Below are 22,278 nucleotides of genomic sequence, written 5' to 3'. Positions count from 1 at the left end.
TCATCACAACCAAACAGATCAAATTCTCTACTTTGGAATCTGCTCTGCCATTGAATGCCTTGCAAGTATTATTCAATTTAAAAACTGGTGCATTTCCAGTATGCTTATTATCCAAACATTTATTATTTTACAATTAAAAAAATTTAGTTTTGCAAAAATTTGTCAGTGTGAGTGCATGTTTCGCTTGGAAAAGTCCTATCCCTTGTATAAATTCAACAGTCCACAACACCAGAATCAACAGTGTCAACTTTATTAACTTTCAGCTTGGGAAAGGTGGAATCAGATCCCTTCTTATCTGTTTAAACAGTAAAAAACAGCACCTGTTTGCATTACTGCATTCACCAGCATGATTTGTGTCTCTCTGTGATTCCCAAGGACAGAAAAAAATGAGTTTGCTGGAAACTTGTGCTCCCTCTGGTGTCTGAATGAAGCATGAAAAGCCAGCAAAAGCACTACCATGGGGGCAGTATTACAAATGCAGAATGATTTTTTTAATTTCCTGGCCACCCTAAAAATACTACATAAAAGCTAATTTGATACCAATTTATTTGAAAGAGGATGAAGTGTATATATTTGGATTGGGTTTTCATTTGCCCTACTGCATATTTAATAAAACAGACAATGTATCCATGATTTCCAGCTATGATGGCTTGTAAACATTACCAGTGACTAATTGAATAGTCATTTGAATCTGCACAAAGCAATTTCCCTTCATTAGATTAAACATGTCACACCCTGTCAATGAAAAAATCTATTTAACATCAACCCAGCAATTATAAGCATTTTGGAATGAGGCACCAGAAATCTATTTGTAATTAAAATTCCCTATATATATAGTGTAGGAACTTGGCTTAGCATTGCAACTAAATTTATTCTTCACTAAAAGTTTGCCTACAGCAAGAACTGTAAAAGAAAAATTTCCCTTCTATTATAATGGATTTTTAACACATCAGTACCAGATAGCTATAAGCATTAGCTCATTTTCACAGTTTCATAATAATTATTTCTTATTGTTTGTCTCTTTGGGTACCAGGAGCAAGGTCCAGACTAAAAAAAGCCTTAAACCCCAAGAACATAAATTCATCCATATTTCTTCAGATGATAATATCACAAACACAAATGAAATTTGCTATCATTAACTTTCTTTTTTTCCCTTTTTTTTCCTTTGTTCTATTTGGATTACAACTAATACATTCAACTAATACTATCCTAAAACGTAAGCATACATAATTGATTACACGCCATTCTGAGAATTTTATGTGGACTGTTAAGCAAGAAGCACTGAATAAAGACCAGAAATATTCTTCCCCTCTAAAAACAATTGCAAACCAAAGTACTGTGCAAAAAGCTATGTTCAGGAGAAATTCTTGCCCTTGTTTCAGGAATCCTCTGGAGGAAATAATGAGCATTTGCTTTATTTCAAACCAGTGTTAATTTATTTTGAAGATACCTAAACATTTGCAGAAGAGAATTGCAAATTTTCCCAGTTGACAAACTACCTATGACTACCACCTTGATGTGGGCATAATTCCTTGAAATATTTTCACAGATGTGACTGATTTATGAGCCCTGTGATTTAGCTGAGCTATTCAGCATGCGTCAGTTTTGTTTGAACCTGCAATTAATGTGCAAATTAAAGGAAACTGAACCAAATTTGAATGAAAAGATACAAATAGCTCTCAAAACTTTCAGACCAATGCAAAAAATACCTGAAGGAAGACCAGTGAGGCCACAGAGCCTTTCCAGGAAATCAAAGCTGATACAAATGATGTGGCCAAGACACTGATCAGATCTGACTGCACATATTCTGCACCATTCACCACCCAGAAGCCTGCCAAGGGCCCACTGCACTGCTCTAGCACAGAGGCACAGCCTCAGCGTTAGCAGGTATCACATTGATTCGTGTTTTGACAGCAAGCAAGGAGACACACAGCAACACAGACAACAGCAGCAGCTTACGTTTTTCAGGAGTGGAGTGAAGCTGCATTTAAAACAAAACAAAGTAACAAAACCCCCAAACAAAACAGAAAAGAAACCCCAAGGAAACACACAGGAAAAAATCCAAACCAAAACAAAAAGCACCCCAAATAGACAAGTGGGAGTCAGTGGACAAAATTCAGTTAATTCTAATCTGTCTCATGACTCACATGATTAAAGACTTCTTCTGTGTCACTGAGCCAAATGGCACAGCCTCTACAATTCCAAAGGCACTGTTCTTAAACTAAAAGGATAACATAAATTTGCCTTTGCACAAAAAATGTTGATTCATCGTGTTTTAAAGAACATTCCCCCCCATTCTAGCAGGTTTTTCAATATGAGGTAATGATGAGACTCTAGGAAACGGTGCCAAAAATCCTGTTGGGATTAACTAAAGTCATATTGAATGCTGAGTCTTCTTGCTAGGCTTCACTGCGTATCAGTTCCTGAGAAGGCCATTTGGGTGCAATCCTGTAAAGTGCCTGTGGAATGGGCAGCTCCTGGGGGAAAGGACAGCATTTTGAAATTAGCAACTAAATCTGAATTTATCTCTAAGGATTTAAGAACTTTATTTCATCTAGATTAGAGTCCTATTCTTTGGTGTCAGAAGGTATTTGCGACTGTTAAAAGCAAGAATGTAAAATGAGGGCCTGGATTACCCACAGCTTTATCCTGGTAGGCAGAGAACAGCCAGACATATGCCTCCTCCTTTCTCACAGATGCCACAATATTTCTGGATTAGGAGGAGGGGATATATTGGACCCTAACAGTGAAAGAATTGGCTTGAGGCAGTCTGACACAACAGGGAGTTTATCTTTCACAATGGAGAGCAATTTTCTCTCTGATCCTAAAAAGTATATATTTATGTTCAACTGGTATTATATGCAATAATTACAACATTGTCATTTTGTATTGTAATTATTATCTATTATCAATCTTTCTCACCCTGGAAAGAAATACAGTCATTTTACAAAAGGATATGTCTTATTTTGTGTAATTTTTAAATGTGTTTTTATAAACTGAAATGGATTTACATAACAAAATTTTAATAATTAATTTTAGTTTTCCAGAGTAGAAAAAAATTTGACTGAATAGGTGGGGGTTAAACCAGTCACCGACAAAACCTATGACAATACTGAAACTGAAAACAAAGTTTTATTTCCTCCTGGGTTTTTTTTTCAGAAGAACATTTTTTCAAAATTGAAACTGTTCAAACATTATTATCTATAGAAGTCCAAAGTATGATTTAAAACTTTTTTTTTCAGAAGAACATTATTTGCAATATGAAACTGTTCAAACATTATTATCTATAGAAGTCCAAAGTATGATTTAAAACAGATTTAAAATATTTTAGAAGTAAACAAAGGTATTTAATTTGCTTTTAAACACATGTCAGAAAACATGAGTAAAACTCTGTGTTCCTATGCCAATTACAGAAATTATAATTGACTTTAAAAAATATGTAGTAAAGATTTTGAGAAACAATAGAAACTGTAAACATATATACAAGAGATATTGGATTCTTAATTCCATATACATATACATAAATCCTTGCTTTGATTTCTTAAGTAGCTACTTATATTTATAAAAGTAGTGAAGAGATAATAGGACAATTAAAATTTTAAGATAACCTGAAAAGTGTCTGATATACATATACTGAAACCTAAAACTACATAAAGTTTAGAGAATCTATTGTCTAGAAAATTGAATTTATTTGGAAATTACAAGTTACTATTATTATTAGCATCACTTTCTAATAATTCAACAAAAATTATGTTGAACATATTGCAACTATCTTGCTCACTTGTGACACTATTTTTATGTATGACCCTATTTTTACATTTGATCCCTTATTTCTCATGGTAACAAAGAGGCCATTTGATTAGCTTACTTTTTTATTCTATGCCATCAAAATGAAGTGAAAGACTAATCTTTACACTATCTTTTTCTTTGCCTCAAAGTAAAAAGAAAAAAAACCCCAATTTTTATCAATTAAGTTTATTAGGATAATTTTGATAAAAACGCTTTTTCCACGTTAAAGACATTGCACTCAACAGCAATTGCAAGAAGAAAACTGTAAGCACTCAATTATATATTAAGCAGTCATTATTTATTTCATAATATGCAAAAGAGATAGTCTGAGGCTCATCTTCTCAATCAGCTTTGCTCAAATTTTTCATTTTGTTATTTCTCAGTCAAACAGACACAGAGTCAAGAGCTGCAGGTATATTTAGTCAATCTCTTCCAGAGAAGGAGCACAGTTGATGTCTTTGCTTTTGCACAAGACTTTTTTCTTCCTGGAATTCCACAGTTAAATCCTGGGCAAACCTCAGTTCCAATAACCTAAAGAAAAATTATCACCTACCCATTCAGCCTTAATAAGTGTCATAGTCTCCCACCTTTTGTTGTCACTTCAGCTGTATCTATTCTGAAGTAAATCCTACAAGAGCTCACAAGCAAGAAACAAGAAAATGCTAAACACTTCATTAGTTAATCTGCAACAGATACAGAGTGGATAAAAAGTTCCACCCCTGTGCAAAATGTACACTCTATCCATATGCCAAAATAAGTAAAAAGTATATATGCTTCCTATTGATCAAGCAAAGACAACAAAAAAGTAACCCTTACTATTTTCTTTTTTGATCTGAACATAGCAGGTTTTAGACAGACATAAAATTATTTGTTCTTGTTGGGTTTTGTTCTTTTTTGCTTTGCTGTATTGATTTTTCTTTTAAATCTTGCTTTGTTATTAATAAAATTTTGAAGCTTATAACAAAAGAAATACAAATTAAGGGTCTTTTCTGGTTTTTTGTTTCTTGTTACACTCTTTTACCCCGATTATGATAGGAGTTAGCAATCTCCTTCAGAATCCACAGATTCAAATGATAAAGGCCAGGGATTAAGCACAGCCGATTAACAGCCTGTGTCCTCTTCAATCTAGCATTTCCACTGTAGATAAACCCATATTCAGACTGAAGTTATAATAAACACACTGTCCTCAATATCATCTCCCTAGATGACCTCCTCAAAACTGACATTCAAGTATTCTTGTGGAAAATTACAGTTCATAGTAACTGAAAAAGCAGCCTAGAAAACATACACCCACAAAAATAATACTGCAGATCAGGCCAAATGTTTAGAAAGCAAAATGATAAAATGATAGTTTCACTATAAGTATTTTATTTGCTTCAGTTCTGAGTAATTTATTATTACTATAGGTTTGACATATAAAATAAAATAATCTTCTTAGATTTTATTATTATTGCTTGCGTGTGCATCTTTAAAATAACTGTAATATTATTTATACTTATGAACAAAAAATAAAAAATCTCAATGGATCACAGTGGTTTCAACTTTTTTTCCCTTCCAAAGGCAAAAGAAAACAAACAGTGAAAATCACCAGTTACCTTAGACACTCTGAAATAGAAGTATTGCTATAAGGAAAGGGACACCAAAAAACATTTGTCTAGTGAAAAACAGCAAAAGAATAAAAATCTACAAGACAGAATTGCAGTATTATTCTTCTAAGTATGTATATTGACTTCTATGATAAATAATATTTTCACCTAAAATGAAAAAAGATAGCCCATAAAAAGAAAAATAGCTTTTGCTTTGTAAGGACATGTTAACATAGGAAATTCTGATGGGATTCTCCTGCTATCTGACATTTGAAATCCAGCATCTTCTGAGTCTAAAGAAAGGCTAGGATTAATACAGACACAGACTATGTAACACATTATTTTAATTTCTTAACTTAGAAGCTCAAACTATTTTAAGGAACTATAGATTTATATGTTATTTAATTTCCTGGTACTTCTTCAGACAATAGCAGTAACATTTCAAACTCTTTTAATATAACTAACTAAACTTATCTGTCTAGTTAAAGTGACTCTATTCTTCTCCTATTCCCATTAGTTTGTCGTGGAAGGATTCTAGTGAAGCAATTCTGAAATCAGATGGAAGGATATATTTATTAGTCATTTATTAGTGAATTTATTAGTCAATCCTTTATTGAAAGTACAAGGCCAAAATTTGGTTCTCTTTCACCAAACCAAAAAAATAATAAGAAACAGGTAATGCTATATACTGAAAAAGAACTGCAACAAAACAAAACAATGAAAAATGTCCAAACCTGAGCTTTTGTTTAGTTATTCACCAGAATTGCTTTGAAGTAAGCATTGCAAATGACTGCAGTTAATTCATTAGCTGTTGTTCTATTCTTTTCTCCAAAGCACAAAAAAAAAAAAAAAAAAGAAAAAAAAATTATTCAGAGTACGTTTCATAATCAGAGCATTTATTAGGTTTGGATGACTCCAGCCACCTTTTCTTCTAGAAAACAGTTTCAAAGCTCTTTTAAATCAATCTATACTGAAGAAAGAATTGAAAATGTGAATTTAATTCAAAGTCACTCTGAAATCTTGCTTCAAAAACTAATTTCATGGTCTGTTTCCATAACAACGTAGATTATTTTTGCCAACTAGGACTCATATAATGAAGCATAACATCTTTAATCAGATTGTATGCACTACTATTTAAGACTGTTTAGAGTGATTTGGAGACACACTAACTTAGAGCATCTGATTTGTAGGTCAGTTCCCATTAAGAATCTTTATGGTCAGAAGTTAACATAAATTCCTCACCAAAAAGCCTCTGAGATTTATTAATTAGTGATAAGATAAACAGCATACAATTAAAACACTGTGTACTTAATTTATTCATTTTTAATGTTCTTGTTTCCCAATGGAATATTTTAAAAATGTTATTCATATTGCAGAGGAGCAACCTTACCTTCAGCTCATCACTAACACAAACCTTGTCATCTCATTATTCAGCTACATTTTTTTATGCATGTGTATGCATTTTCAACAGGAGATATAAAAGCAACTCTATACCATTTACATGCTATTTAAAGAAAATCTAAAACCAGGAAGAGCAAACCAGGCTTTTTGCAAAAATAAGTGGACAAAAAGGTCTACAGAATGTGAAATTATGTTTCTCAGTCCTTTCTACTTTAAATCTAACAGCAAATGTCATTAGCTCTTATGGCAAGACTAGTGTTATAGCTTGCTAGTCATTCAGCCCACAGTATTTTACTACTTTTCATTTGATAATGAAAACTTTCCTAGATGTTCACATATATTTTCTCATGTCTAATTTCCTGTATCCCCTAATTAATAAATGAAACTTCCTATTATTAGATTGGATGAATGTATTATTTATTAAAACTGGATTCTAAAATAAGACTGAGTTAGCAGAGCTGATGTTCCTTCAGTGAGAACAAATAAAAAATTCTAAACCCAGAATGCTTTCTCAGGGCAAGCTTCCCCAGTGACTAATTAAAAGATGAAGGCTAAAATCCAGAGCATAAACAAATTTGGAAAAAAATTATCTATGTCATTATCCAAGGAGTAAGAAGGAGTCCAATGAGACTGGAAGAAGGAAAGAACTGAGTTGTAAAGACCTGCTCCTTTGTCTACACACAGGGGTACACACACACACATGCACACACACTCATGCATACAGAGCCCCCATAGACACAGCTTTCCTTTCCCAGCACTTTTCCTTTAAGCACCTTGGTAGTATTTATGTTTTCAAAGCCCCCAGTATTCCCAAACCTTACCCCTTTACTTTAGCTTTCAAGTTTTTGCTTCAGCTGATGAGAACAGGAAAAGAAGGTGGTATGTTTATTGCTGGCAAACAGCTTGGAAATTCTGAGCAAAGAAGCCAATCAAGGCAGAAGGATTATAACAATCAAAGTAGAAAATTTGCATATTTAGAGATGGTTACTGAGAAATAACAATGCCTTGGTTGTGTAAATCAAACCCTCAGCAAAAGTGAAGGGATTTGCATATCTGGGAGAAATCTCTCATGTTATACATCCGTAACTGCATTCTAATTGGCAGAAAGAACTAGCTTTTAGTGGAATATTAAATACAAGCGCTAGTACTATTTTTATTTCCTTGTGAAATAATAGACTTATCTTGTTTGGGGCCTGATGAAAACAGGTTTTCTTGTCTGTAGGAAGCAATACTATTCAAAACGACCAAAGATACATTAATCATGCCATACAACTACAATTTTTAAGATTGAGATCATGTGAATGTTCAAAGAGTTCTGTATTACCAATTGTGTTCATCCTTTTTGTCTATAGAAAGGGGCTTAAAGTAACTCTCTTGAGAAAGTATTGCACAAAACAGATGAAAGTTTAAAGCCACCTCTTCAAATCTGCATAATAAATCACCTTGACTTCATTTTAAATTTAGTGAATGAAGAAAAATAAGCTGGACTGAAAAGTTTCACAAATCCTAAAAAAGCTCCTGCTGATGGAATTACTATAACAATTTTCTATTATCTATTAAAATCAAGCAGAGTTAACAGCATACCCAGAAATTTTGTAATAAAATACAGAAAAAATTAGGTAAATTCTCCTTTAAAAACTAGTATGTAATTTGTACCATTCGTGCATGGAAAATGACTATATTACTTCATGTTATTGCTTATTGCCCCTTTCCTCTCTTGTGAATGATTTTCAGCTGTCTTTTAGATGTTAGCTTAAGGCTGGCTGACATACCCTGGCCACTACTCGCAATCAAACTGCAGGTTGGTGTTGCACTGAAAAGTAAGAGAATCTGTGCAAGCATATTCAATCTACAAAGTATTACTAATAATGCATATTCAGAGGCATTATCCATTTCCATAGATAAAGCATGGATGAAACTCAGTAAGATGCTTTGAAGACCTGGACACTCTTCATATGTTGAACCGGTGAGCACACCGCAGTGTGGTTCTCAGGGTACTTACCATCCTCTGTGGGCACATAGATATTCAAATACAGACAGTCTTCATTTTGATCTTGAACATATGTCACCACAGTATCCAGATTGGCTGTAAACCAGACTGGCAGCATATCGTTGAGCAGTGACCTCTCATCCAGGTACTGCGGGCAGACAGCGGCAAACTGCGTGGCGTTGCGGACACCCGTCCAGGATGACGGTGGCTCCGGGGGCTGAAACCGCCTTTCTCCAGTCGGAGGAGAAGCATAAGGAACACCCAAGTACTGCTCCACTGGACCAAGGATCTCATTAGGCAAAGGTGTTCTTAAACCACGTATTTTGCCATAATTCGTAGTAACAACTGGGTATTGTGCTTGGCCATCAATGAGAGTAAATCTTATAGCCAGTGCAGTTATCCACAGGAGGAAGTTAGAATTCAACATGACACACACTGGTGTGAAGATCAAAGGCAGCCATAGGAGTCCCATTGGTTTCGACATTATTTAAACCAACATCAGCAGGGCTCTTTTTTCCACAGCCAGGAGAAATTATTCAGTCAAGGAAAATGAAAACTAATAAAAAAGTAGTCAACAGGAGATGAAGTGAGGGAAAATCTTTGTTCAGGCAACAAAAAAACAAAAGCTGATGTGTGGTAGGTGCCTCAGCTGACTGGCTGTAGACAAATCCCAGTGTCAGAAGAAACAAGGGAGTGTTTGCCCCTAAGGCCCATCCCAGACTTCAGTGTTGAATTAACCCTGGCAACACACAGCACTTCCCAACAAGTAGAGTGGTGAGAGATCCACAGTTATTCCACTGCCCCAGTGAAATGGCTCCTTTCAGTGAAGTCCAGCCCACTCAGTCAGCCTGCGGCCAAGAAAAAACAAACAATTCAAATCAACAGACAAATTTATGTTGGCATAAACCTTAAACAAAAAAATAAATAAAATTAAAAAAAGCTAAAAAAGTTATATCCACACACTGCTTCCATGCCAAGGCCCACAAATGTTTTTTGAAATTTAGATATCACTGTCAGCTATGTGTTTCCAAAGATATGTAAGTTAAGACAGCTAAACTTGAAGCCATAAGATTATTCCACAAAACAAATTTTTCTGCTTCTCTATATGCTTCCAAACCAAACCACAGATCAAACACTTCTGATTTCAGGAAGAGTGTCACATTCAAGTGCTAGCTTGAGGATATTTTCTGCCCTAAATAAACAGAATCTTCTTTTTAAGCCTCTTTGCACTCCCACAGGAACCATTCATTACTTTTGTTTCCTGTATTGGATAATCTCTTTTTGCTATGAGTTGACAACTAGAGAATATTTTTCACAGACATGACTTCTTTTCTGTATGACAACCTAATTTACCTCCATCTAATTCAGAAATTCTAATGAATGCAATAAATGATTAGTTCAAATCAAGTGTGAGAACAGTCAAAATGAGATACAAATTTATTATTTTCTTTTTTTTTGCTATATCTGACAGAACAATGGAAAGTTAAAAGAAAAAAAAAAAGCATGCTACAATCTCTCAAGTCAGCTTTTGGCCTACATAGTGTTACAATTATGTAACATTACCTGCTTGCATTCTCTTACTTTTATTTTTAAATAGAAGGCAATTCATACAATAATTCTGAAAATGTTTACTGAAATGCAAGTCACCTGCATGTATATGCTAACCATTAAAAGTGTACAAATAAACACACATCAACATTCTACCTGCCCAAATAAATTAGGAACTTCCTTTTTACCCATTACTCAACTCAGAAGCACAGACAACAATTCTACAGGTAAAAAAATTCCACAAGCAAAAAATTCCTTGTTATAAGAAACTGACATTGATACCTTATATTTGGTAGGATGAACACACATGTATATATCAAAATTATATTTAAGGGGACAAGCAGGTCCTGTTTTCAGTCAGGACACAGATATTGAAAATAATTTGAATGACATTTTATTATCTCAAAACTCCTGGAATTTCATTTTAGCACTGTTACCACAAAACTGTTGAAACATTAGAACACCAGAGGCCAGAAAAATACCAGATATATATTATGTGTGAGGGACCAAAATTTCGACTGACATTTTCTCTAGGACTTGCAATTTGAGCACCATTTCAGAAGGACAAATCATTAACAGCTCTAATTTTCATGTCTCCAGGGGCACCACCAGGGCTGTCAGTCCCTGAGTTATGCTGCAGGAAGCCCTATGCCCAACCCCACACCCAGCCTGGATCTTGGCTTCACTGGGTCCCCAGGTAGACCTTGGACCTGACTCCTCACCCTGCCTGGCCTTACAATTATTGGGTGGTGGCAGAGTCCTGTCCCTGTCCTCAGCACACCCTCAGTGGGAGTCTTAGAAGTTCAGAGTCCTGCCCTGCCAGCTGCGCAGTGCCCACAGCTCCTGGGTCATCCTCTGCCATGGACAGCCCCACTTCAGCTGCTCCCTGGCACTCACAGTGGTCAGCCAGCAATGGGTCTCTCAAAATTCCTCCACAAGCATCACTTTCCCTTCTGATTTTTGCTACCATCTTTAACAATGGAAATCAGCAGCAGGTGGTTGATTTTGAGTAGCATTCTTCTTGCTCTGTCCCATCCTGATTTTGGCACACTTTACTGATCATGCAGCACAAATCAGATTTTCCAGTTATATCTGTGCTTAGGGAGGAGCAACAGATCTTATTCCCTTGACACCCAACTGCAGAAGTTTGTAATGACATTCTAAGAAATGTGGAAAACAGCACTAAGAAAATTGACAAGGTGGAAGGAAACACAGTGATCCAGATGATGAAAGACGGATAAAGAAAAAAATTTTCTGGGCAAACAGCAAGCAAAAAAAGAGGAAACAAAACAAGAAAATGAAATGGGAATGACAAATAAACAAGAGTGAACACATTACCAGCAGGGAGAGAACCAAAAATGACAACATGAAGGAAATCCTCAGCTGACACAGCAGAGAGAATATGCAATTGTAAAAAATGTGATGTACTGAACAGTATGGCTTTCTTGGCCACCTGGATACATGCTGGCTCACATCCAGCCAGCTCTCCAACAGCTCCCCCAAGTCCCCTTCAGCCGAACAGCTCTCAAGACACTTTTTCCCAAGCCTGGACCATTGCAACCCAACTGCAGGACCTGACCCTTGGCCTTATCAATCCTCAAAAAACTGGTCTCAGTCATCCAGCCTGTTGAGTTCCTTTGGCAGAGCCTTCCTACACTCCAGCAGATCAATACTCCCATCCAATTTAGTATCATCTGTGAATTTACTGAGGATGCATGCAATCCCTTCCTCCAAATCATCAATAGAGACATTAAACTGGCCCCAATACTGAGCCCTAGGGAGCACCACTGCTGACCAGCTGCCAACTGGATTTAACTCCATTCAGCACCACTCTCTGGGCCTGACTATCCTACTAGTTTTTCACCCAGTGAAGACTGCACCCATACAAGCCATGAACAGCCAGTTTCCCCAGGAGAATGCTGTGGGAGACAGTATCCAGTGCTTTACTGAAGTCTGGATAAACAAAATCCACAGCCTTTCCCTTATCCACCAGCCAAGTTACTTTATGACAGAAAGAGATCAAGTTGTCAAACCAGATCTGCCTTTCGTAAACCCATTTGTGAGTATCATCTGGGCCTGATTCTCTGGCTGTCCTGCACACAACATGTGATGGCACTCAGGATGATCTGTTCCATGACCTTCCCCAGCATCGAGGACAGGCTGACACGCCTGTATTTCCCTGGGTCATCCTTCTGACCCTTCTTGTGGATGAGCATTACATTTGCTAATTTTCCACCAACATGACTTCTCCAGTTAAGCAGGACTGCTGGTAAGTGGTTTAAAGCAGTTTAAAGCTCCTTCACCAGCTTCCTCAGGTGTATCCCATCTGAGTCCATAGACTTGTGTGTGTGTGTGTCTAATTTGCTATAAGTAGCAGGTCACTAACCATTTCCTCCTGGATTAAGGGGGCTTCACTCATACTCTCCATATTTCCCCAGCTTCCAGCTCTGGGAGCTGTGCATCCTGAGGATAACTGGTTTTGCTATTATACTGAAGCAAAGAACTCAAACTGAGGCAAGGAAAGCAAAAATATCTTGTTCAGACAAGAAAATTAGGCAGAAAATATCACAATTAGGCAGAAAATATCACACATTCCAGTTTATCAACATTGCTAGAGGAATGGCCGTTTTCCTAAGGTTGGTTTCACATGTGAAATGTATACACGCTCATACAAGAAGACACAGAAAATAATTTTCAGTAATAATATTGAGAAGTAAGGAAGAAGGTACGCTGCCTATTAATTTGTGAACTGTGATGACTTTAATATGATGTTAGATACATCATTGAAAATGTTGAAAGATGTAAATAGAGAGTCACAGATTTCAGTTAGGGATTAATTTTAAAATAGAAAACTGTAAACATTCTAGAAAGGTTTTCAGATATATCAAAACTAGTTTGATGTTCAATTATATGTATACAGTCAGCTATTTAATATGCCTTTACATATTGAGTCTACAGGAAGACGTACTTGTCACATCTATATTTATTATCACTAATATTGTTGTACTTTTTCCATATTTTTATTTACTGCTTCAAATATTAGAAAAATGCATACAAACTGCTTGCAAAAAAATTCTTAGTTGGAAGTATCACTCATTCAAACAATCAAAAATAATCAATACAAATCAGAATTTTCAGTTCAAAATAACAACTTCTGGCAGCACACCACACAGAGAAGTCAAGGAAGATCTGAAATTTGATACGATCACATACAATCATTTTGTTATTGGCAGAGGAGTGTAATTTGAGGCTAATGAGACATTTATGTCCTTTGAAGAAAATGCAGATTGAAGTTAACATGGATGTGTGTCTGGAAATACAACTTGTTCTTGTTTATAAATCTGTGCCCCAAGACATTCTTAGAGATGCTTAAATAGTCTATGAATCGGGGCTTCAGGGCTAAACTGATGGTTTCCAGGAACTGCAGTCACCACTTTTTCAACCTGAGAAGATTTTCAGTAGCTCTACGCTTATTCTGTAACTGGTAGGGAAATAGAAGACATGGCTTAGAAGTCATCTTTGCTCCAGTGTAGAATAGAAAACTAAAATGACTTCAGGTTTTGTTTTTTGATCCTCTTGTTCAGGTCATGACCAGTTACAAGAAAACTCAGCAGAAATATAAATTATATCAATACAGGAAACTGACGACTCTGCAGATATCCTAGGGTTTCCCAGGCTTTATCTAATACAACTAATGTAGAACAGTACATCTCAGCTTTCATTCACTGATCACTGTTATTCTCTGGCCCTCCCTTCTTCTCATATTCCCAAGGGGGTTTTGGACATGTACACAGGTCTGACCTCAATAGAGAGTCAGGGTTAAAGACTCACATCCCTTTCATTAGACAGACATTCTGAAAGCATTCAGTGATCTTGATTAGCTGAAATGTAAGAGCAACCAGCTAGTCAGTAGAAAAAAACTGACAAATTATGTAATCCATAAAATTTCAGATTCTCCTCATATTGACATTTTGCTAAGTATTTAATGTATTTTACAGAATATGGAGATACAAAAAATATTTCATTTACCAAGAACATGAACTGTTTTTTCTTCTTTCTATTCCCTTTGTCCCCTTGAAATAAGTAATTTTGAAAGTTATTAAGCGGATATGTATGGCTTTCTTTTTGGGTTTTCTTTGTTGCTTTGTCTTATGTCTGTGTGTGTGTTTGGTTGATTGTTTTTAAACAAAAGCAATTACAATATTATCATATTGTAACATATAGAAATCTCTATAATAAAGTAATGTTGTTGTATGATACTGTAAATAAGAACTATCCAAGGCATAGAAATTTTTGAACATGCCTAATTTTTTATTAATTTTTAGCAATATGTCCATATATTTTGAAATATTTGTAGAAAACTAATCACACTGTTGTTTTCTGTAAAAGCTCTTCCCAAAGCAGGTTTAAATACCCCTTGACCTCATAACCAGCACTACACCCTCTGAATAGTCACAGTATTTAAATGTTCATTCAATAACAAAAGAACAGTTTTTCCAAATCTCAGTAAATGCATACTGGGTTTATCTACTATCTTTCAAATTAAATGAACAACCCTAAACAGTTATAACTTCTTTAGGGATTTTTTTCTGAGCTTCTAGAACTTTCTTGATACGCTGAAATGAGTTAAGCTTCATTTTTCCTTATCCTACATAAAGTCATTCAGAACTATCAGACAAAATAATAGTGAACAACACAGAGGAACACCAATCATTAAATAATGTCCACCTTCTAGACTGGATTACTTAAAAAATTGGTAGAAAGTTTATTTACAAAAACTGGCCAATCACAAAATATTTTTGAATCTCAGAAATGTAACTACAGTGATGTCTGGCTTCAAATTAACATGAAGCAAAGTTTTACAAGAAATTCTTTTATCTATAGCATGTATATATTTATTTTGTTGTATTTTTGTAAGCATTTTCCCAACTCAAATAAGATATTTATTATTAAATGATTCTTAAAAATACACACAAACACACAAAACACCCTCAAAAAAAAAAAACAAAATAAAAAAACCCAAAATCTAGACATCTGATAATCGTAATTGTAGAGGACCCAATCTAAGCGTGTTTTATCTCAAACATTCTGAGCATTGCTACAGGAAAGGTGACCAGAGGAGGGGTGGGGCAGTGCTGTCTGAGACAACTCCCTGCTCTGCCTTGAGACTTGTGCCCAATCCCTGTCACCCCAACTCCCTTCCTGGGGAAGGGCAGGCTGTGCGGGTGTGAAAAAACATGGAAAAAAGCCTAATTTACATTACAGGCATACAGACTGCACTCCCTCTCACTTTCTCCTCTCTTTCATCCTCTTTCCTTTAACTGGTTTCCACAGTCAAGAACACAACTGTACAATAAAGCAGAAGAGTTCCCTGACACATGGTCCTGTGTCTTTGTTCAGCCTGAGGAGAACTTAAAACAAACATGATGCCCTATGGGTCATGAGACTAACTTAGCATTATAATCGAGGGATGAGTATCTGAATAATGTCTCACAGAATCGCAGAATTATTTAGTTGGGAATTATAACTTATGAATTCACAGTCAAAAATTTCTTTAAGATTTAAAGTTTAAACTGAAAAGAAAGTGATACAAATTTAAGAATTATGATGTACCCTTGATTAAAGTGAAAATAAATGCCAGCTACACAAACATCACGATTGACCTTGACATTGGTCTTAGTTGTATGCTTAAAAGTCACAGAAGACAAAGGTAGATTTAAAAAAAAAAATTATATGGAAATAAAATCTGAAGAGCAATACAAATTACATACAAACATGTTTGAGTTTTTAAAAAACATGTTGCATTTACCCTTCCATGAATTTCTCCAAGTGAGAGAAATCGGCTCAGATAGGCTTGGACAGTGTCAGTAGATCCCTCAGGTTAGAAACTACAATCACCATTTACTTTTCAGAAAATGGGCACATATTTCTTTCATATCATTGTTTCTTACCTGGAGCTACCACTATTATTCAGAATATCTAAATCTCATATACTATCAAAAAGAACAATGGGATTATAGGAAAAAGCTGTGTGGTCCCTACACTGTTTTAGAAAACAGCAATTCTCCCAGTAATAAAAACAATTTGAAAAGCAGGCAAGAGGAAAACACATGATCATCACTTCTTTCCAAGCAAAAAAAAAAAAAAAAAAAGAAAAAACAAACCTCAGCATTCTCAAAAAACAAAAACAGCTGTTTTGATCTAATTATAAGAGGTGATTGCTGAACAATCACAGCAATTATTATTTATTAAAATTATTTTTTTCTGTATTTAAAATGATAATAAAACTGTATGGCCAGAAGGACCCAAGACTAACTAGGAATGTTCAGTTAAGACAGTTGCACTTATCTCACTGATCTTTTGAACAGTAGTTTCAACTGCTACTACATGTAAGTATAGAAGAATTTCAGTGGTTAGACAATTTTCATGATACTTGCTGCTTCTTAGGATAAATTGATGATGATTGCAAATAAACATAAGGTTTCAACATTAGAAGGGAAAAACATAAACTCCTTACAAACATAAGCCTGAAACAAGTAATAATCCCAAAATTACAGGTGGGTTCCGTTCAGCTCAAAATGTGATCTGAATTTAAGTTTCCCATGACAGTAGCTATTCAATTGTGGTCTAATTGCAGCTGTGAAATCTAAAGAAAATGCTACATTTTTAGTACATATTCTAGAAAAATGTACAAAAAATAGCATCAGTACAGTCTGGCACAATCGATGGCATAATTTCCAGCTTTTACTTCTGATATAACCTTGTACAAGAAATGCAACACACTCTGGGTCTCTCTTTGCCTCTTTTATGCACCTCTCTTTGCTTAAATTCAGATGTCTTACTACAAAAAATAAAAATATTATGATCTGAAACAGAATGTTCAGTCCTGAGTTTCTTTAAGGCAAAAGTTCCTGTAAAATCTCTTATGCCTGGAGCAAACCACTGATCTATGGATATGAAAAAAAATAATACATGCACACAAAAATCAGTATTTGATACATGAGGCTTACAGAGTAGGCCTTAATAAATTGAATAAACCCTCAAAAACATCAAAGTTCATTACTCACTACCACTTCAAGATCTCAAAAAAAGCATTTGTAACATGGAATGAGTCTTAACTCCTCTTCTGCAAGAAAGATCAAATGACTGAAAAGAAAAATTCTTAATATAATCTAACAGGTTTGTCTAAATATTATACAAAGAAACTCACAGGTCTCAGTCCTTTCTTGTCTTCTCCATTGAACTGAAGTGCATGCTTTTGTCCGGGATGAAAGAAACTACAACTCTTATCTGAACCAACTGAGAAATTGTCTAAGGGACTGATTGATATGCAATTTGATCTCTTGAGGCTATTTAATGATTAGAATTTGATATCTCCCTTTAGGCACTCTAGTCTCAGAAGAGGATACATTAAAAATGTTACAATAACCAGAAACAGGGTGGGAAAAGCAATTTAAACCAGCTGGGCATATGAACACATGTAAATATACGCACATGCACACAGACACATGCACACATGCACACCATTAATATATTATATGGCCAAAAAAAGTTGCTGCTTTATTATACAAATTCTTAGGACTTAATTACACAGGAGACACAGGCAGGACATTTTCATTGCATTACCTGGTTCAGTTACCAGGTGGTGATACAGGCTTCATTCATATGATAATGTCGCAATTATACATTCATTCTGGAAATGGGGAAGTTGAGTGGCTACGCTCATTAACCTGAAGAAATCTAAACCCATTGTTCTCTCTTCCAAGTTACAAACATTAGCTTTCAAATAAGGCTGGGATAGCTATGAGGACTCTGTGAAGCATTCTCACTGAACCAAAAGACTTCACTTTGAGTTTCTTACCCTTTGACTATGAGAAAACTCTAACATTGGATTCCCATAAAATAAAAATTTTCCTGGACAGGTATTCTCAATTTCAAGCAAGCCTTATGTAATTTGTTACATAATTATTTCATAAAATAAAAATTGTGAGTGGAAAATATCTTTACTAGGCTTTTACATCCTCAAATTGATTTATCAAGTAAATCTTTCCCTTTGGTTTTCTTTATTTGTTTGAAAGTGGACAACTTCACCAGCACAAGGAGGAATGTCCTCCAGCTTCTCTTCCTGCATGGCTCTCCTCCTAACTTAGTGGGCTTTCACCTGCTAAATGTTGTCTTGAGCCCCTTATACTTAAGAAGTGAGAGAACATGTCTCAGTAAAATAAGTCTCCACAAAATATTGAGAAAAATGGGATCACCAGAATCCCTCACTAGATCAATGTTGCTAGATCAATGACTGAGGGCGGTGGAACACAAGTCATAGGAGGAGCGGCTGAGGGACCTGGGGTCATTTTGCCTGGAGAAAAGGCAGCTTAGGGGTGGTCCTTTTTGTTCTCTACAAATACCTGAAAGGATGCTCTAGCAAGGTAGAGGGCAGTCTCTTCTTCCAAATAACAAGGAATAAAACAAGTGGAAATAGCCTCAAGTTGGAGTGGGGGAAATTTAGATTAAATATTAGGAATTTTTTTTGCACCAAGAGGATTGCTAAGCACTGGAACAGGCTGCCCACAGAAGTGATGAAATCACCATCCCTGGAGACATTTGAAAGGCATGTGGATGTGGCACTTAGGGACACGGTTTAGTGGTCAGTGTGGCAATGCTGAATCTTAGAAATCTTTTCCAACGAAAAATATTATATTATTCTATGATTTTAAACAACATTAATGAAACCATTCCTGTGCTGCCTGCTGCCTTCCCCTCTTCCCTACAAACACAGTTTAAAAGCTTGCCTAGAAGAGAGACTGTGGCACATACTCTGCTTACTGTCCCATCTACACTGAATTCAATAATGAAGGATGAAATTCTTAACTTTTTAGCTGACATAAGTACTGGGAGCTGTGAATTATATCACATACTATGGACTTCTAAAAGCTAAGCAGAATATTATCATACAAAAGTCATATCTTGAGCTGTTTTCAGGCCAATGCAATAAGCACTGGAATTCAGGGTCTAAGCAGGAAACTAGATAGGGCTAGAGCGTGGACTCCAACACTGTCCTGCCCCAGTATTCCAGTATTCATACCTACCAGCCAGTGCACAGCATGAACAGGGAGTAGGAGAGGTATTCTTCAACAGATAGCTCTTGCTCTTTTTTTTTTTTTTTTTTTTTTTTTTTTTTTTTGAAAGAAAGATTTTCACCATGTTATGAGGCCTCAGGGGCAGAGAATAGCACCTGGACCATTTTATTGACTAAGATGTAACCTCATGGACAGAATCAGAGATATCTTTTCTCACCACTGATTAACATGCCAAAAAAGCAGGAAAGCTAAGCTTGGAAAAGATATCAAATCTTTTTCTGGTAGTTTTCTGTTCAGTGAAAAAGGTCCTCCATTTCAAATCCCACACTCCCAAATGATAAAAAATCAAACCATCTTTCATGGCCTTTTAACAATTCCAAGAGAAATCTCAGAACAATATGTGATGTTTTCTCTTAGGAAAAAAAATCCCAAAATTATCTGCATGACAATCCTTATCATTCTACTACATGGGAAATTTCAAAGCCATCTCACATGTAGTTAATTATATTTTCTTGCATCAAAGGGTTTTCAGAAATCTACGGTAATATATCATATTTGCTTTGTAATGTGTAGGGCTATACCTGAGTAGGAAATGGAAGCCAACAAAAAACACAGAAGTTACCATTTCTCCTCCCATTCATCCTTTCTCTCCAATTATTGGAATGTTTCCATCTTTTCTTAGCACAAAGAATAGGTACCTTCTCTACCTTGGAAACAATTACTAAAGCTCATGTTCGTTTCCCAAACTGTATATGAAAAAGTCAGATAGTCTGTCTGTACTAGAAGCACACACTTCAGGCAGCAGTTCTTCGTACTGTAATACAGGAACTTGACATTAAATATTACTTGAAGTCAACCACTATGAAAGCATTCTGAAGATTATGTTGAAAAAGCCCAAGAGATTAGCCTAGATCAAACAGCTAACGGTCCTAACTGAGCTGTAGCAGGATGATTCTTTCTTTCACTTCTTACCAATATACACAGAATTATATTTATAACCAGAGAGTTAAGAGCCTCGTAACTTTCCTGTTTGTTTCATACATGAACAAAGTCCTCATGACTAAAATCAGGAAGAGCTTGTTCTGCTATGAGTTTCTTAACAAGTTTTTGTCTTGTTCTATCATTAATTGTGCTGAGGGTTTATCAAAGATAATGTAGCATTCATTGATAGGAAATTCTGTATAAAAAGTTAAGACTAAAATGCAGATATTTTCTCACCTACCATTCAATTAATTTTATTTTCTGATGTTGTTTTATTATTTTTGCCATTAACATTGTTATTCCCACCTATTGTTACAGCCACCTTCAAGTTATTTTAAGAACTGTTGCAATGAATCTTCCCTGGTGTAAAATCATGTTTCTGAGAATGAGTTTATCCAGTTTTGCCATCTTCACCTAATACTAGCCTTTACCAACATAGAAATGATAGGCTTGTGGAAAACTAGTATTATGTTAGAAATATTTGGATTATTTCTTTTTAAAAAACATGTTTCTCATTATTTTTTTGGTTGCAATGAGTAACATTTACAAATGACTTTCTAACAAGACCCATACAATATTATTATTTTTATTATTACTATCATATTTAGCACACTCTACCTGGTTTCCCAAGCATGCAAAACTACATGGGCATTTTAAAATATGAGAAATATTTTTTAACAATATGATTCCATTACAAAACATTATGCCATGGTACTTTTTGAAAACCCATCTTGCTCTTGTTCTTCCCTGCTTGAAAATGTCCTCTTATAAAGGTACGTTCCATACTTTTCCTCTTTTGCACATAGCCCTCTCAGTTCTCTTCTAATTCTCAACTCTTTCTCTTTCCTCTTTTGGAGAAAAGAACATGCTAGAACACTAGCATGCTCTATTCTCCAATTCATAATTCTTTCCTGTGACTCCTTTCTTCTTCCTGGTCATTTGTTTTTAGCTTCCTTTTGTATAAAGGAAAAGTAATATGCCCATCGAATCAATCAATATAAAATTTGTTTTTAAGTGTAGAAGGAAATCATTTCATTTATTTTGGGGTTTTTTATTGGGTTTTTTATTATTATTTCATTTATTTTGGGTTTCTGGGTTTTTTTTTAAACTTATTTGGTTTTGGGTGGGGTTTTCCTTCTCTTTTATTTCTTGTATCTTACCCATATGGGATGATATTGAAAAAAAAAAACAAAAAAACAAAAAAAACCCACAACCAACCAACCAACCAAACAAACAAAAAAAAAACCAAAAAAAAACCCCAAAAAAAACCAAACCAAAACAAACAATTTGCAGCTGCCAGGTTGACTAGGAAGGACTGATCTATTTTTTCCTGCCCTCAGTCAACTGATTTAGGCCAGGACTGAGGAAAAAATATACCTTGTCACATGGCAGGAGTTACAGCTTCCTGTGTGCTTCTATTATATCATCTCAAGAAATCTCACTAATAAAACATAATACCAACCAAAAATATCTACCACAAACTAATGCAGTCAATTAACAGAACAGATGGAGGTCAGGGCAGACAATTAAATCCCTTTGACAGAGGAGAAGATTATTCTACCTCATATTGGAGATATGTCAGTAATTCCTGTGTGATCTGACTTATACTTTATTCTTCAAAATAAGTCCTTCCATAATGCCTTCTTTGGCATGAGAGAAAAAGATCCATCATCTAAAAGTGTTGCTTGCAGCTGTATATAATTATTTTTAAATGGTGGGAAAGTGCACATATGTTTTTCCAGCAGTATTCTTATTGATTTTCAGAACAAGAAATTCAAATCTCCTTTTTGCCTTTATTTAGATAGCTGTTGCTCCTCAAAAGGATGATACAGATATCACCTTGGCAAGGCGCTGAGCACTTTTTTTTGGAATTTAACACTGTTTTCTATAGGTATCAAAGATAACC

At 35.3% G+C, this 22,278-nt stretch overlaps 1 protein-coding gene across 2 annotated transcripts in view; it reads right to left on the bottom strand.

Moving 5' to 3' along the window:
- The window catches only part of NLGN4X (neuroligin 4 X-linked), a 159,498-nt gene that overhangs the window by 99,044 nt on the left and 38,176 nt on the right, over positions 1-22,278 (bottom strand). For both annotated transcript variants that reach the window (XM_031060404.1, XM_005425175.2), the window contains exon 3: positions 8,779-9,614. In XM_031060404.1, the coding sequence (XP_030916264.1) occupies positions 8,779-9,250 (472 nt within the window). In that variant the 5' untranslated portion in view covers positions 9,251-9,614. The remainder of the gene's footprint in view (positions 1-8,778; positions 9,615-22,278) is intronic.

The sequence above is a fragment of the Geospiza fortis genome, unplaced genomic scaffold (genome assembly GCF_000277835.1).
Source record: "Geospiza fortis unplaced genomic scaffold, GeoFor_1.0 scaffold50, whole genome shotgun sequence".
NCBI classification, from domain to species: domain Eukaryota; kingdom Metazoa; phylum Chordata; class Aves; order Passeriformes; family Thraupidae; genus Geospiza; species Geospiza fortis.
The sequence above is the reverse complement of the archived record's forward strand: the minus strand, read 5'-3'. Positions and strand labels throughout refer to the sequence as shown.